Here is a 13,481-nt window from a genome sequence, read left to right as displayed (position 1 = left end):
TACTATAAACTTAGTGGCTTGACATAATATCTGTTAGCTGGCAATTTTGTAGGCCAGGAGTCTGACACAGGTTTCAATGGGACTAAAGTCGAGGTGTCTACAGGGCTGTGCTTCCTTCTGGAGACTGGGAAGAACCTGGTTCCTTCCCATTCCGTCTTCTGGAGGGTGCGCACAGCCCTTGCCTCGTGTGCCTTCCTCCATCCTCAAGGGCATCAAATAGCCGGTAGGGTCCCCGTATCACACAGCTCTGGTCTTCTCTTCTGTGGCCTTTTCCACTTTATTTATTTAGTTAGTTACTTTCTTACTTTGGTACTGGGGATTGAACCCAGGTTGCATTTCACCTCTAAGCTGCACCCTGGCCCCACTTGGAAACAAGGTCTCGCTAAGTTGCTGAGGTCTTACACCGTTGTTATTCCAGTCTCCCAAGTACTGAGATTACAGGTACGCACCACCATGTCTAGCTCTGCTTCTTCCACGTTTAAGGAACATTGTGAATCCATTGGGATTACCCAGACAAACCAGGATAGGCTTCCTGTTGTAAAGCCAATTGCTGGGCACCCTCTGTTCCATATGCAGTCTTTATCTTCCTTTGCTATGCTACAAAATATATTCACAGATGCGAGGGATTACGAAGTGGACTTCTTTAGGAATCCCTTTTTCTGCCTCCTGCACCTCATATGGGAAGCACTTTGTGGGTGATGGCTAAACACATGCCTAGCTCTGGGACGTTTTCAAAAAGGATGCCTGAGAAGAACCTCAAGGCACCGGAGGCTGCTCCTTTGCAGCAATTGAGCAGCTGTGTTTGTGTGCTCATGTGTTTATGTGTGTGCGTGCGTGTCTGCGTGAAAAAGTACACAAGTGCACTTGCACAGCCCTATACATCCATATGGGCAGGCCCCTCAGCATGGCTGGGAAAGCACATGTCCCAACACTCTGACATTTCCAAGTAAGCTAGCTGCAGGCTTGCAAAAATAACGTCAACTTGACTTGAAGCCAATTCCCACACTCAGCTCTTTGGAGAAAGTCTCTAGGATGGAGTGTAGGAGGCGCGAAAGTTTCTTACTGATGAGCGTGTGGGATGACCACATCATTCCATGTGCAGAAAGAAGTCGAGGTGGGGGGTACTTTCCACTTCCAGCATTAATGAAAATAAAAGTATGTGCAGCATCCTTCCTCAGCTGTTCCCCCAAAGGAAGACGTTGCACCTTAGTTCTCTTGTGGGGTCGGGGCTCTTATTTTTAGTCCTTCCCTGTGGCTTTCCAGTTGGATACCATTAGTTGTCACGGATACTGGGCAGCCACTTGCAGGGGAGGGGCTTCCCAGAGTCATTTTTAGTAAGGATTAGAAGTGAGACATCTGGAAGGGCCTGAAGGGTGGATGGGAAGGCTTTGCCACAGACAGGCGAGCAGCTTCCTGGCACAGGCCACAGCGTGCCTGGAATGGCTGCTGCCTAAATGGTCATGAGTGACAAGCACGTTTGATCTGACAGGTCTGGGGAAATCAAGCAGCCCTTCATGATCCCACTTCTGCTGCGATTTCATGAGAGATTAAACACAGACTCTGGCTTGCGGTAGGCACGGGACTTTGGGCAAGGCATGTCACTTCTTAAGGAATTTGATGCTGATGTAAAGGAGGCAGCTTAGCTCGAAGCCCCTTCCAAGCACAGAACGCCAATCCCTTCTTTCCACGCGTAATTGTAGGTGCTTCCTGTTCTTTGCAACCCAAGTGGAAGTTCTCCAGAGATCCCGCTTCTCTCAGAAGTGGGTTTGACAGCTAAGATTGTCCCAAATCCTTCTAATCCAAACCAGCTGGAGAACAAGGGTACTAGAGACTAGCTCAGTTGCATGGAGAAGGCCCACCTCTGAGATGAGCTCTTTTTAATTTCTTCTGAGCACACTAGCTTTTGGGCAGGGTACACAGCCCATCTGTTTGGTTTGGTGTTTGCCTGACAGCGTGGGAGGAGCAGCAAGCAGTCTTAGACATCAGCTGTTTAAAATGCTGTACTTTCTCTTCCATATGGGGGCCCAGAACCTCTGTGATGGGCCCACGTTAAACAACTTGGAAACCTAAGAACGTGAACTTTGGATGTTGCGGGCTACCTGCTACTGTCCTGAAGAGATTTAGCAATGGGTTACAGTGGAAATCAGGGTTATATCCTACAGATTCAACTGCTCCTTGGTGCATAAAGAAGATGCATGTGCCTGTACCTGTGTGCGATGGGGAGGCTGCACGTGGTGGGCAAACAGCCTGAGGAGTGGCCCCGGGCTCCAGCAACATTTTCTTGAAAGTCTTAGATATCATTTTATCCATTTCCTTTGCTTTAAGGCATCAAAGGTCTTCCCTGGGAAAGATCCATCTGCAATACTCAATGTACCGGAAACAGGTCTTTGTAAAGACTATTGTAAATGAATCCCTTCTGCAGCGAAATGGCAAAGCAATCTGCAGTAAGGGATTGTGCTTCTGGATGCACTGGGGTTCTGGGAGCAATAGGACTGCTCTAATTCATGTCATGCCCCATTTGATGGTATCACAGAACTTAGAGGTGTCCATACTCTTTGCCTGGTATTCACTCTCTAAGATTTATCTGAAGAAAACAATCTGTCACGTGTCCAACACTTCGGTATTAACATATTCATTTTAGCGGTGTTCATAAAACTTGAAAGTCTAGAGCCATCTAAATGTTTAAATGAGCTGTGATACAGACATACAATGGAACAGCAAATGACCATTAAGATTACATTATTGAGGATTATTTAATAGTTCTAGAAAACTCTCATGAGGGAATGTTAAGTGAGAAAAAGCAGGAAATTCTACCAGACTTGTATCATATCCAGGAAGCCTCTAAAAATCATGCATTGAGAAGAGATTGGTAGGGAGGACTCAAAAGCTTCAAAAGTAATTTATCCAGGAGATAGAAATATAAATGACTAGCATTTGCTTCTCTAAGTGTTCCTAAATATTCCAAACTTTCTACTGTAAGCACTCGTTAATTATTTCTCATCACATAGCCAGCCCAGTAGCTAGGTGACCACTGACTGAACAACGAACGGGTCAGGAAGAGGATCTCTCTACACTGGCCTCTCTGGAGTGGGGCTACTATGTGGACCATGCCCAGGTTTCTGCAATGAGATGGTTTGGGGCTCAGTGGCCTAGCTATACAGGTTGGCAGCTTGCATGGTCTGGGCTGGAGATGGCAGTAGGCCCTGGAGTTGGGAGAGATGGTCTGACTGTCCAGGGAGCGAATGCAAGAGGAAGGGTCAGTCTGACAGTTACCCGCTGCCCGGTGCTCCCGCCTACCAGTTTCGGGGTCACATTGGTGTTCACAAGGGTCCAGGAGCCGCCGGGCGCAGAGGTCCATGGCCCAGGGCCCGCTGGAGTTCTGCTGAGAGAAGAGAACCACTTGGGCGGGGTTCAGCCAGTCACTGGCATCCAGCTGGCTGCCCTCCAGCAGGATGAAGCGGCTCCCTACAGGGACAGAGAGGAAACATGTCTGTGTGTGCACAAATGCACACGTACACAAGTCACCAGGACGGAGCGAGTGTCTATCCAAGATCCTGGCTCCCCCAGTGCTCACCCGCCATTAGCACCAGAGCGAGGGGTCAGCAGATGGAGTTTCTGTCATCACGTAGACCGCTGTGAGGCCTGGCACATTCGGCCTTTCAGCCATAACACCCACCACGGTCTTGCCTGGTCGCATCTTGCCAGAGTGCTCCTAAGAGGACCAGGGACAGAGCGGCTCTGTGATGGTCATGGCATGGCTCCATCAGAACCAGCCACAGGCCTTGGCGCTTGCCCAAGGAACAGGAACCTGCCGCCCTTCTTCCCTTGCCATGAAATAGCAGGTCCTCTCACACTGCGAACAGTCCCCACCTGTTCCCAGCCTTCCAGCAACCAGAGAACAGACATTAACAAGTCAATTAGGTACCAAGGGCTCAATGACTTGGGGACTCTCAGAACCGGTATTACTCCCTCATTATATTGGGGTCCCCCAGGATGAAAGCAAATTATTGCCTCTGAGTCTTAGGCTTATAGCAAGTTACTGCCATTAGGAATTTCTCACCTGGGCAAAGCAAACCAAAGCACGACTGATCCTTAAACACCTCTACTATTCTACTTAGATTTTTTTCTTTTCTTTCTTAAAGGCTAGGAGGACACTTATGTCTACCTGCCTGGAGCCCTTGCACCTTGCATTTCTCTACGAAGAGAGGGGCTCATTTTAAAACAACAGAAAATGGACATGGGAAAAAGGCAGTAATCTGTTGAGTTTGTTCTTTAATTTGCTTTCTTGGTTCAGCTATGGGTAATCCCATCTTGTCCTACATCTTACTCATTTGTGTTTATTCTCCCCCCCCACACACACATAGTAACAGGAAGCAGTGACCCCTAGCTTCTGCATTATCAGCCCAACCCCCAAACCACCTTCTCCAGGGAGCAGGGTGCATCCTTGGAAGGAAGGGCTCACCGTCAGCGATCAGGTGCTCGGGGACGTGCAGGGTTATTTTGACCACGAGAGGGCAGCTGACGTGAGAGGCGCACACGAGGCCGAGGACACAGCTGGTGACGCTGATCAGGGTCAAAGTGGTCTTATTCACAGGACTTCGGGGGGAGCCCACTGAAAGTGAGACAAAAGCAAGACACAGTGGTAAGATTCTTGGCACTGAAAGTCCAACTTGGCCTTTTGCTGCCTGGCCCGGCAAATGGGAGGAAGTTGGCGCACCTAACCCACCACGGTGGGTGAGAAATGTCTCTGGCTGCCGGGCCTCAGTAACCTTCATCCTCAGGTACCTCATGTCAGCAGCTGGAGTAGGTGAAAACTTGGCCAACTGTGGGCTTCGAGGGGCAGTCTTGGTAAAGCAAGTGCAAATCTGCTGAGCTCTGCCCAGGCCAGGTTCATAAGATAAGCCTAAAGAGGCATCGCTCCCTCTACACTAGCTTCACTAAGCTCCAAGTTCTTGCCCAGGGAATGCCTAAATCCCACACTGCACCTCCACTGATGTCCACAGAGGGCGCCGTAAGGAGAGCTCCGCTCCATGGTGCAAACCAGGCCCTGGTGACAATCCTACCAGGTGACTCTTACTCCAGCAGGTCAGACTGAAGAAAACCAGGCCTGTCTGCTCTGGATCAGTGAATGATGTCACACCAGAGGGCCTCCCACATTCCGGGAGTCAATGGGGCAATGATCATTGCTGGGATAGAAGAAACACCCCCCAGGTTGGTGGGCAGGTGGGTCAGGGAGTGGGAGGAGAGGTTTTAATTTTGTTTGCTTTAGAGTTTGGACTTTATGATGTTATTGAAGGGTGGAAGAAAGAATGGTAGTTAAGTAGAGAGACTTTTTAGAATAGAGGCAGAATAGGCATGGGGAAGTAAGAATGCAAGAAAACAAAGTGTATTGGGCCTTTGGAATTTCCTTCTGCTCTGCGTTAATATTCATTAATAGTAGTAATAAAGGGCCTCCATTATGGCAGGCACTGTGCTGTGCTTTACATACATTACTTTATTTTAATATTTGCCTCCTTAAAATATACCTATGAATATGTGCAGCAACTGCCTTCTCTTATTTATGTATGTTTGTTTGTCTGTTTATTTATTCATTTATATTAGAGATTTAACTCAGGGGTGTTCTATCTCCCAGCTCCACCCCCAGTCTTTTTTACTTTTTATTTTCAAACAGGTTCTTGCTGAGTTGCTGAAGGTCTCACAAAGTTACTGAAGCGGATCTCAAGCCTATAATCTTCCTGTCTCAGCCTTCCAAGTCCTGGGATTACAGACACATGCCACCATGCTCAGCTTCTTTCTACCTTCTTTACAGACAAGGGAAGGAAGTCACAAAGAGCTGGACCTCATCTCACTATTTAATATTTAAGAAGTGGCGACCACGTCAGGTACCCGTGCTCAGGGCTTTACATGGCTCACATCATTTCAGGGTGACCAAGATATTACAAGACAGCTCCTGGAGAGGAACAGAGGGTAGAGAGGCTGCAGGATGTGCTGGGCCAAGCAGCTACAGAGGTGTGGAGCTGGGATCAAAACACAGGCCTGGCTGAGAATCCGACTCACAGGAACAATGCACTGTTTGGTGCTTGGGCTGGAAGAGAGAGGATACAGGCAGTGGGTAGCCACTGGTCTTCCTCTCCTTGCTAGTGGAGACCTTCCAGCCAAGCTCGCATCCTTCCAGAATGACGTCTAGTTCCACACACTCACAGATCTCCAGCAGAGCCCAGCCTCAGCAGCAGATCCACCCCCAGAACATAACTTGGCACCAAAATACAACACTTCCCCGCTGGCCTCGCCACCTTTCCTCAAACCCTGCTTCCTTTTCTATTTCTTTGGTCCAGTAAATGGCTTCTGGCACCTCCTTGGTTTCTTAACTCAAAAATCTCATCATGCTTAACTCTTTCTTTAATTTACAGGCTATACCCTCCTTCTACCAATGCCATTGTTCTTTTCATTTTGTGTCTAAAATTTCTCCCTCATTCATTCTGTCCATCGCTACCTACCCCTATCATGTCCCATGTGTACTATGGCAGTACTACGGTGCGTACCTCTGAGCTACATCCTCACCCACCTGTCTCCCTGCTGCACCCTCCTCTGACCTCCACCCTGCCCCCAGAGGGACTGGTCACTGACCAGAGGTGACCAGGGCAATTTCCCTCAAATGCTCCCAATGCCTCCAGCTGAAACCACGGATACAAGCTCCCTGCAATTCAGGCCGTGCACTCTTTGGCTTGTGCTGGTCTTCCAGATTTATTTCCCAAGCAACCCACCACACTTGCACCCTAAGTTTCATTCCAGTCAACTGTTTACCGCTCCCCGACTAGGCCATCACCGTTTATGTCTCAGTGATTTTGCGCATATTATTTCCTCCTCCAAAGAAGGCCACTTTGTCACCTTGTCATCCCGGTATACACCTCCTCGTCAAGTCTCAGCTCGAGCAATACCGCTCTGTAAACACTTCCCCGAAACCTTCAAGAACAGATTCTCTCACATCCTTGTTCCCCTAGCCCTCGCTGCACCTGCTGTTACAGCTCTTATCACAGGGTGTCGTCACTCTTTACAGGCACTTGCCATTGCTCTTATGTGACTGCAAGAACTTGCTACTGATACCATTGTCTCTCTCCTCCGACTGCATCATTAACACATAATCCAGCATCCCTACTTGGCTTCAGAACTTCAGTGGTACCCTGTTTGCTCACAGAAGCGAGTACAAACTCTGTAACATGGCATGTGTCTGGTTCTTTGGTAGCTGGTGTTTTCTATGCCCTCATTCCTACCATCCTTGTGTGTGCTTATGTTTATGTCCTGGTTAGAGCTACCATATGGGACTCATTTTACTTCCTCAAAAACTCCCTCCTCTCCTTTCTTCCTTCCTTCCTTCCTTCCTTCCTTCCTTCCTTCCTGTGGTGGTACTGGGGGACACCCCAAGACCAATTCTTATTTTTCTTTTTAGTTTGGACACAGGATCTCACTAAGTTGATGGGAGCCTCACTGACTTGTTAAGACTGGTTTCAATCTGTGATACTCCTGTCTTAGCCTCCCAAGTCTTCAGGGATTTTCATGGGCTATTTTTCTCTAGACTTCTCTTTCAAGAAATCCTATACACTCTCTTTCTCTCTCTCTCTCTCTCTCTCTCTCTCTCTCTCTCTCTCTCTCTCTCACACACACACACACACACACACACACACACACACACACCAGCCTCCTATTACTGGCAGATAGAATTAATTGTGCTCTCTCATTCTCTCTTCTGAGTACTCATTTCTCTTTATTTATACTCTTAAATGAAGCCTTATCATCCTGCCATGTTTTCATGTTTCTATCATAAAGCCTGACCCATAGCAAATAGTTCATAAAATGTTTTTGCTGGTCTGCTTGATGGATCCAGTCCAATTAAACAAGCACTTCCAAGCATCTGTTACAGGCAAAACACTCTAGTAGAAACTTGGACTGAAAATAATTAGGCATGCTCCACCCCTAGGAGGCTTATAGTCTAGTTAATACCAATAGACAGTTGATGCATTAGGCAAGTATGGTATTGAAAAGTAATAAACAGCTTTATGTTGTAAAGATATTCACTGTGATTCATGCTCATGGATTTTCTTAAAGCAGGACACATCTTACTTTGATGTGGCTCGGATTTGATGGTTCTAGATGTCCTGTGAATCTGCTCTATAGAAATGTGTAATGAGCGGGGAGTGGTGGCACACACCTGTAATCCTAGTACTTATGAGGAGCAGACAGGAGAATCACAGATGGGGGACAGCCTGCACAATGTAATGAGGCTCTCAGCAATCTAGCAAGACCCTGTTTCAAAGCAAAAAAAATTTAAAAAGGCTGGAGATATAGCTTGGCGATAGAATGCTTCTGGGTTCAATCCCTAGTTTTATTTATTATATACATAAACATATCATAAATATACATACCATATATATGTATATGATCAAAGGAGAAGAGGACTCAAAGAAACCGAGGCTTCAGAAATTAAGGTACTTAGAGCCCCATTCACTTATTCAGAAAAATGGTGGGAAGAACTTTAATGCTAATGAGAGTGAAGCCAACAGCAACTGGAATTTAGAATTACAAAGACATTCACATGCCTGTAATCCCAATACTTGGAAAGCAGAGACAGTGGGACGGCAGGTTCAAGGCCAGCCTTAGCAACTTAGCGTGACTCTCAGCAACTTAGCAAGACTATATTTCAAAATAAGAATTAAATAGGTCTGGGGTATACCTCAGAGGTAGAATGCCTCTGGGTTCAACTTCCAGTACTAAAAAAAAAAAAAGAAAGAAAAAAGAACTAACTTCTTCCAGTCTCTGGAAGAATATCCTCTGTATGGAACAAATTCAAGTAAGGGTAGGAAAGAACTAAAATGTATAGCTTTGGGGGAGAGTTTGTTAAGATGGGTTAGGGGTAATTCTATTGAGTACAGCACAAGGTAATAGCCTTCACTGTATCCCAGAGGGGCTCTGGCTAAGTTTCTTTAAGATGGGGCACTCTAGAAACCAGAGGCTGTTCTATTGAGTAGAGAGAGCTAACAGCAACAAAAGAGTTTTCATATTGCATTTGCGATTGCCATTCTGACCATTTTAGGATAACCTAATCCTGACAGTAGCCCTGTGCATGGGGTATTGTTAACCCACTTAATGTATGAGGGGGCTGAGACTCAGAGCTGGGTGACATCCTGTATCACCCAGCAAGCCAACAGTGGAGCTCCTGGGCTTTGAACTCAGAACCCCGTCAGAGACATGGTGCTGCCAGTCCAGTCAGATGGTGGCAGCTGTAGCCACAACTGCCCTACCTCTAGCTACTGAACGTCAGCATGGAGGAGCTGCCTGCAGTGATCACTCTATCCCTACTGACAAGAATGGATTAACTCCCTAAATTCTGCCAGGAGGAAAAAAAAAAAAAAGGGTCCTGGAGGCTTAGGACCTGAGATTCTATTACATAGGAAATTAAGGGGTGAAGAAAATCACAATGGCTTTCAGGTCCTAGGTCATTCCTCAACGCACTCTGGCCTACAATCCATGCTCAGCTCAGTCCCAGGCCCAGTGGCTGAGGAAGCAGGGGACAGAAGTGCTATCCATCTCTTCACATATAACACACTTCATCATCTTCCTTTTCTTTGTCTAAACAGTGAAGTAGGATTTCTGAGGCTTCCAGAAGGAATTGAGAGTCTTCTGACCAAGAAATAGCCTTTCAAACAACTTGGAAACATGTTTGAGAGTGCCATTATCTGGGAGAGATGAATCTCTGAAACTTTCCAGTCCAAGCTCTTCTTTCTTCCTTAAGAGAAAACACCAGCTGTGGTCCATGAGTTCTCCCTGGCTCCGGCCTGCAGCCCTCCTGCCCCGCTCCTGCACACCACGCAGCCCGCCTTCATTCTCACCTCGACTGCGCCTCCGGCTGCGAGAGGGGTCTGTGTAAAAAGTCAGCTGAGGGTCATTTTCTGCCTCTGTGCCCGAGTCCCCTTCAGGGTTCAGGAAAGCAGAACCAGCTGGAATGAAAAAAAAGCAGCACAAAAACAGTATTCAGTTTTGTCTTTGTGACATCAAATCACTAGGAAGTTCAACTGAAAAATGAAACAAAACTAAAATAAAATAATGAGAGACAATGGAACGATTAGCAGTCTGGGGATTGTAGCTAAGGGGACAGGGACTTTCAGATCGCCACATTTGTTGGAGAAGGAGACCTTTCAACAGCATTCACTAGAGCCCTTCTTCCCATCAACCCACGAGCCCATCATTTTCACCAAATCGGGTCATTTCTGGCACCACCTGCCTGAGAGGCTCTCCAGAGTTAGAGGGTAGAGAAGGAAGAGAATGAAATTCCCCTTTATGGCTGCTATCAGAGTGGAATAGCATACGGTATTACTCTTTTATATTTTTTACAGTTCCAGAATTTGTCTATATATATATATATATATATATGTTTATTTATAAATATATATAAAATAGACATTATCTTTAATGCAAAATAAAAAAAATAAAGAAAATATGCAAAAGACATGTGAAGTGAACCATTCTGATGTCCTCTCAATCAGAGAACTCTGCTAAAATTTGATGTCTTATACCCCCTGTCTTTTTCTGATACAGAAACAAAGGGTTCTTACTCCTCCCTTACAATGGCATTACACTCTACTTTCCTTTTTATAACCTAACTTTTCCCATTTACTAGATGGGTGGACAACTTTCTGTATGAACAAATAGATCTTTATTGTCATTTCAAATGACTGCGTGGTAAGCCATTGGGCAGTTGTGCCAGGTCATTAGCCAGTTCCCTGCTAATGGAGAGTTAAGCTGTATCTAGTTTTTTGTGCTTATTTAAACAACATTGTGATAAACTGCCTTTTGCATACATCTTTGCATTCTTGTCCAATTATTTCCTACACATAGGTTCTTGTTGTTAAAATGGACTTGATCAAAAGGTTTACACATGCCGAGTATGGTGGCGCATGTTTGTAATCCCAGTACTTGGGAGGCTAAAACAGAAGGATTGTGGGTTTGCAACCAGCCTTGGCTACTTAGTGAGGCCCTCCTTAACTTAATGAGACCCTGTTTCCAAATAAAGAATAAAAAATAGGGCTGGAGACGTAGCTCGGAGGTAGAACGCCCCTGAGTTCCATCCTCAGTTCCACACACACACTAAAGGTTTGCATATATATATATATATATATATATATATATATATATATATATATATATATATAAAATCTGGCTTTTAACTAGCTTCAGGCCATATCCCTATCCAACTATGCATGAGAGACTGGGTAAAGATTATGAACAGACCTGCCTCACCCATACCCAGTGGTCTACCTGCAGACCCTAACATCAGATACGGTACCTCTGGCCTTGTTGTTGATCCGCTTTCTCTGGCTGCTGGACGTGTGGGAGAGCAGGGTGGCCTGCTGGTGATTGGAGTCCACGGGGCTGGTGGCAATGATGTTATCTTTATACTTGTTCATCAGCGACAGCTTGGCATTGTCACTTCCTGAATAAGAAAACGTTGAGGCAAAGGCTTTAAAAGGCCACAAGGACACGGAAGAGGGAGATTTGCATGAACCAACGAGACGGGGTTTTAGAAGGTTGCAATTAGGAACCTGTAAGCAAGAGGTTGGCAAAAACCAAAAGACGTCTTTTTTATCTCTAGGGGCCATAAAGTCATAGAAGAAAGGAGCAAAGTAAGAGGGTTATAAGCAAAAACCCAGTTCAATAAATTCTGTATTGATAAGGTCACTGCTTGCCATCCTTAGGTCAGACAGAATGCAGATGTCTTGCTTTTGGTCAGCACAAGGCTTTTCATTTGAACTGTGTACATCCAGGAACAACACTCCCCCTCTCTTTCATCCCTGTCTAGACCATTCTCCATTGTTTGACCTTAGCTACCGCACATATTTGTGTGCTCTATACGCCCCCCAAAGCATTTGCGCTTGTAACCTCTGAGGACCATGTCTACTAGGTGGCCTCGGCACTACACAACCTGCTGGGTAGACATGAGGGAGGCTGAAGGCCAGTGGTGGAGTGTTTGCCTAACATGACCCAGGCCCTGGGTTCCATCTCCAGCCCCATGCACACAAATGGAAATGCAAATGGTTATGCATATAGGGTCTCCTCTCAGTAACAGGCAGAATTTCCATTTTTTCCTCTGTAATTTCACTCTTTCAAGTCCCACTGAAAGTCTATGTATCTTAAGCAGTATGCAGTATGAAGTATGCCTTCCTCAGAGATAACAGGACAGTGCCTATGGGGATGTGCTGATTCCTAGCAGTTCAACGGGGAGACAGGTGGACCGCTGCAAGAGAACAGTCCTTATACTCTGCATTTTCCTTTTTGACCCTGACCTTGTTCTGAAGTCTTTTCTACCTGCGTCTCCATATGTGGATATGCAAAGCATCTGACACCTGATACCTTGATTATATTCCTTCATGTTCTTTGAAAAAATACATCCATTGTAGAGATCACAGAGGTATGGACAAGATAGCACAAGTAAAACACACAGGGCCAAGTCTCAGCAGTCAGAGACAAACACAAGTACCATGGTCCTCTGCATCAGGGAATTTAATTGCCTGTGCAAGCAGATGATATATAAAAAGTCCACACATGTTGATTTTTCTTTACTTCTCAGGGAGCTGCTCATTACATACAAAAAGGGCTCTAACATACTCCTCTGCTGGATGGAAAGGTAGCTTTGTTTCCAGTGCAGAAGGGGTCCAATTTACAGTGTTCTTCTGATTTTCTAAATTAGAAAACAGCTGTGGTCATCTCAGTAAACAAGTTATTTGTGTCCATGTGGGGAAGGGAACCAGCACATCCCACTATGTAAGGCAGCCGGCTGCTGTCCAACGGCGGTTCCTCCCCACTCTCCAGCTCCCTGAGATGGAGGACTAAAGAGCCCCTGCCCTTGCCCCATGCCCACCTGGCGTGAGGTCCATGCCTGCTTTCTCGTTGCAGCCCTGCAGGGAGTCGAGGGTGCGTGTCACCTGGCTGGCGAAGTCCTCTCCTCCATTCATGCATTCTCTCTGCAGGTGGTGGCGCAGGTCTGTGATGTCATACTCATAGCCATCCAGGATGGGTGTCTCCCGGATGCTCAGGGTGCCGCTGGAGTTGTGGCCCTGCACCCGGGCATTGCGGAGACTCTCCCGCCCGTGGCCCCCAATCAGCACAGAGGGGATGTAGTGAATCTCGTTGGCTGCCTCGGCACTGGCACTCTTCTGGGGCTGGGGGACCCGGCGGCGTTTGCACCAGCGCCGGCGAGTGTAGAGGATCATGACCAGGCACAAGATGGACAGCAGCAGGGCGATCATGCCACCCTGGGAAGAGAGGACAGCAGGTGGGCATGGGGAGCTGGGCGGGTCTGCCCCTGGAGCCATTGCTCCTCTGCCCCCACCATTCATCCCTCATGCCCTCATTCACAAGTTCAGGTGTGCTGAGCACTTAGAGCGGGCATCATTCCACAGCAAAGGGACAGCCTGCTGTGACCAGTGTTT

General features: G+C 46.7%; 1 protein-coding gene across 1 annotated transcript in view; it reads right to left on the bottom strand.

The window, feature by feature from the left end:
* ASTN1 (astrotactin 1) overlaps window positions 1-13,481 on the bottom strand; it is a gene marked incomplete at both ends in the record, with an annotated part of 316,550 nt that overhangs the window by 159,632 nt on the left and 143,437 nt on the right. The window contains 5 exons of the mRNA XM_080699009.1: window positions 3,298-3,465; window positions 4,463-4,612; window positions 9,885-9,992; window positions 11,339-11,485; window positions 12,911-13,304. Of these exons, the coding sequence (XP_080555135.1) occupies window positions 3,298-3,465; window positions 4,463-4,612; window positions 9,885-9,992; window positions 11,339-11,485; window positions 12,911-13,304 (967 nt within the window). The remainder of the gene's footprint in view (window positions 1-3,297; window positions 3,466-4,462; window positions 4,613-9,884; window positions 9,993-11,338; window positions 11,486-12,910; window positions 13,305-13,481) is intronic.

This window comes from Muscardinus avellanarius (assembly GCF_963383645.1).
Source record: "Muscardinus avellanarius genome assembly, chromosome: 7".
NCBI classification, from domain to species: Eukaryota; Metazoa; Chordata; class Mammalia; order Rodentia; family Gliridae; genus Muscardinus; species Muscardinus avellanarius.
The sequence above is the reverse complement of the archived record's forward strand: the minus strand, read 5'-3'. Positions and strand labels throughout refer to the sequence as shown.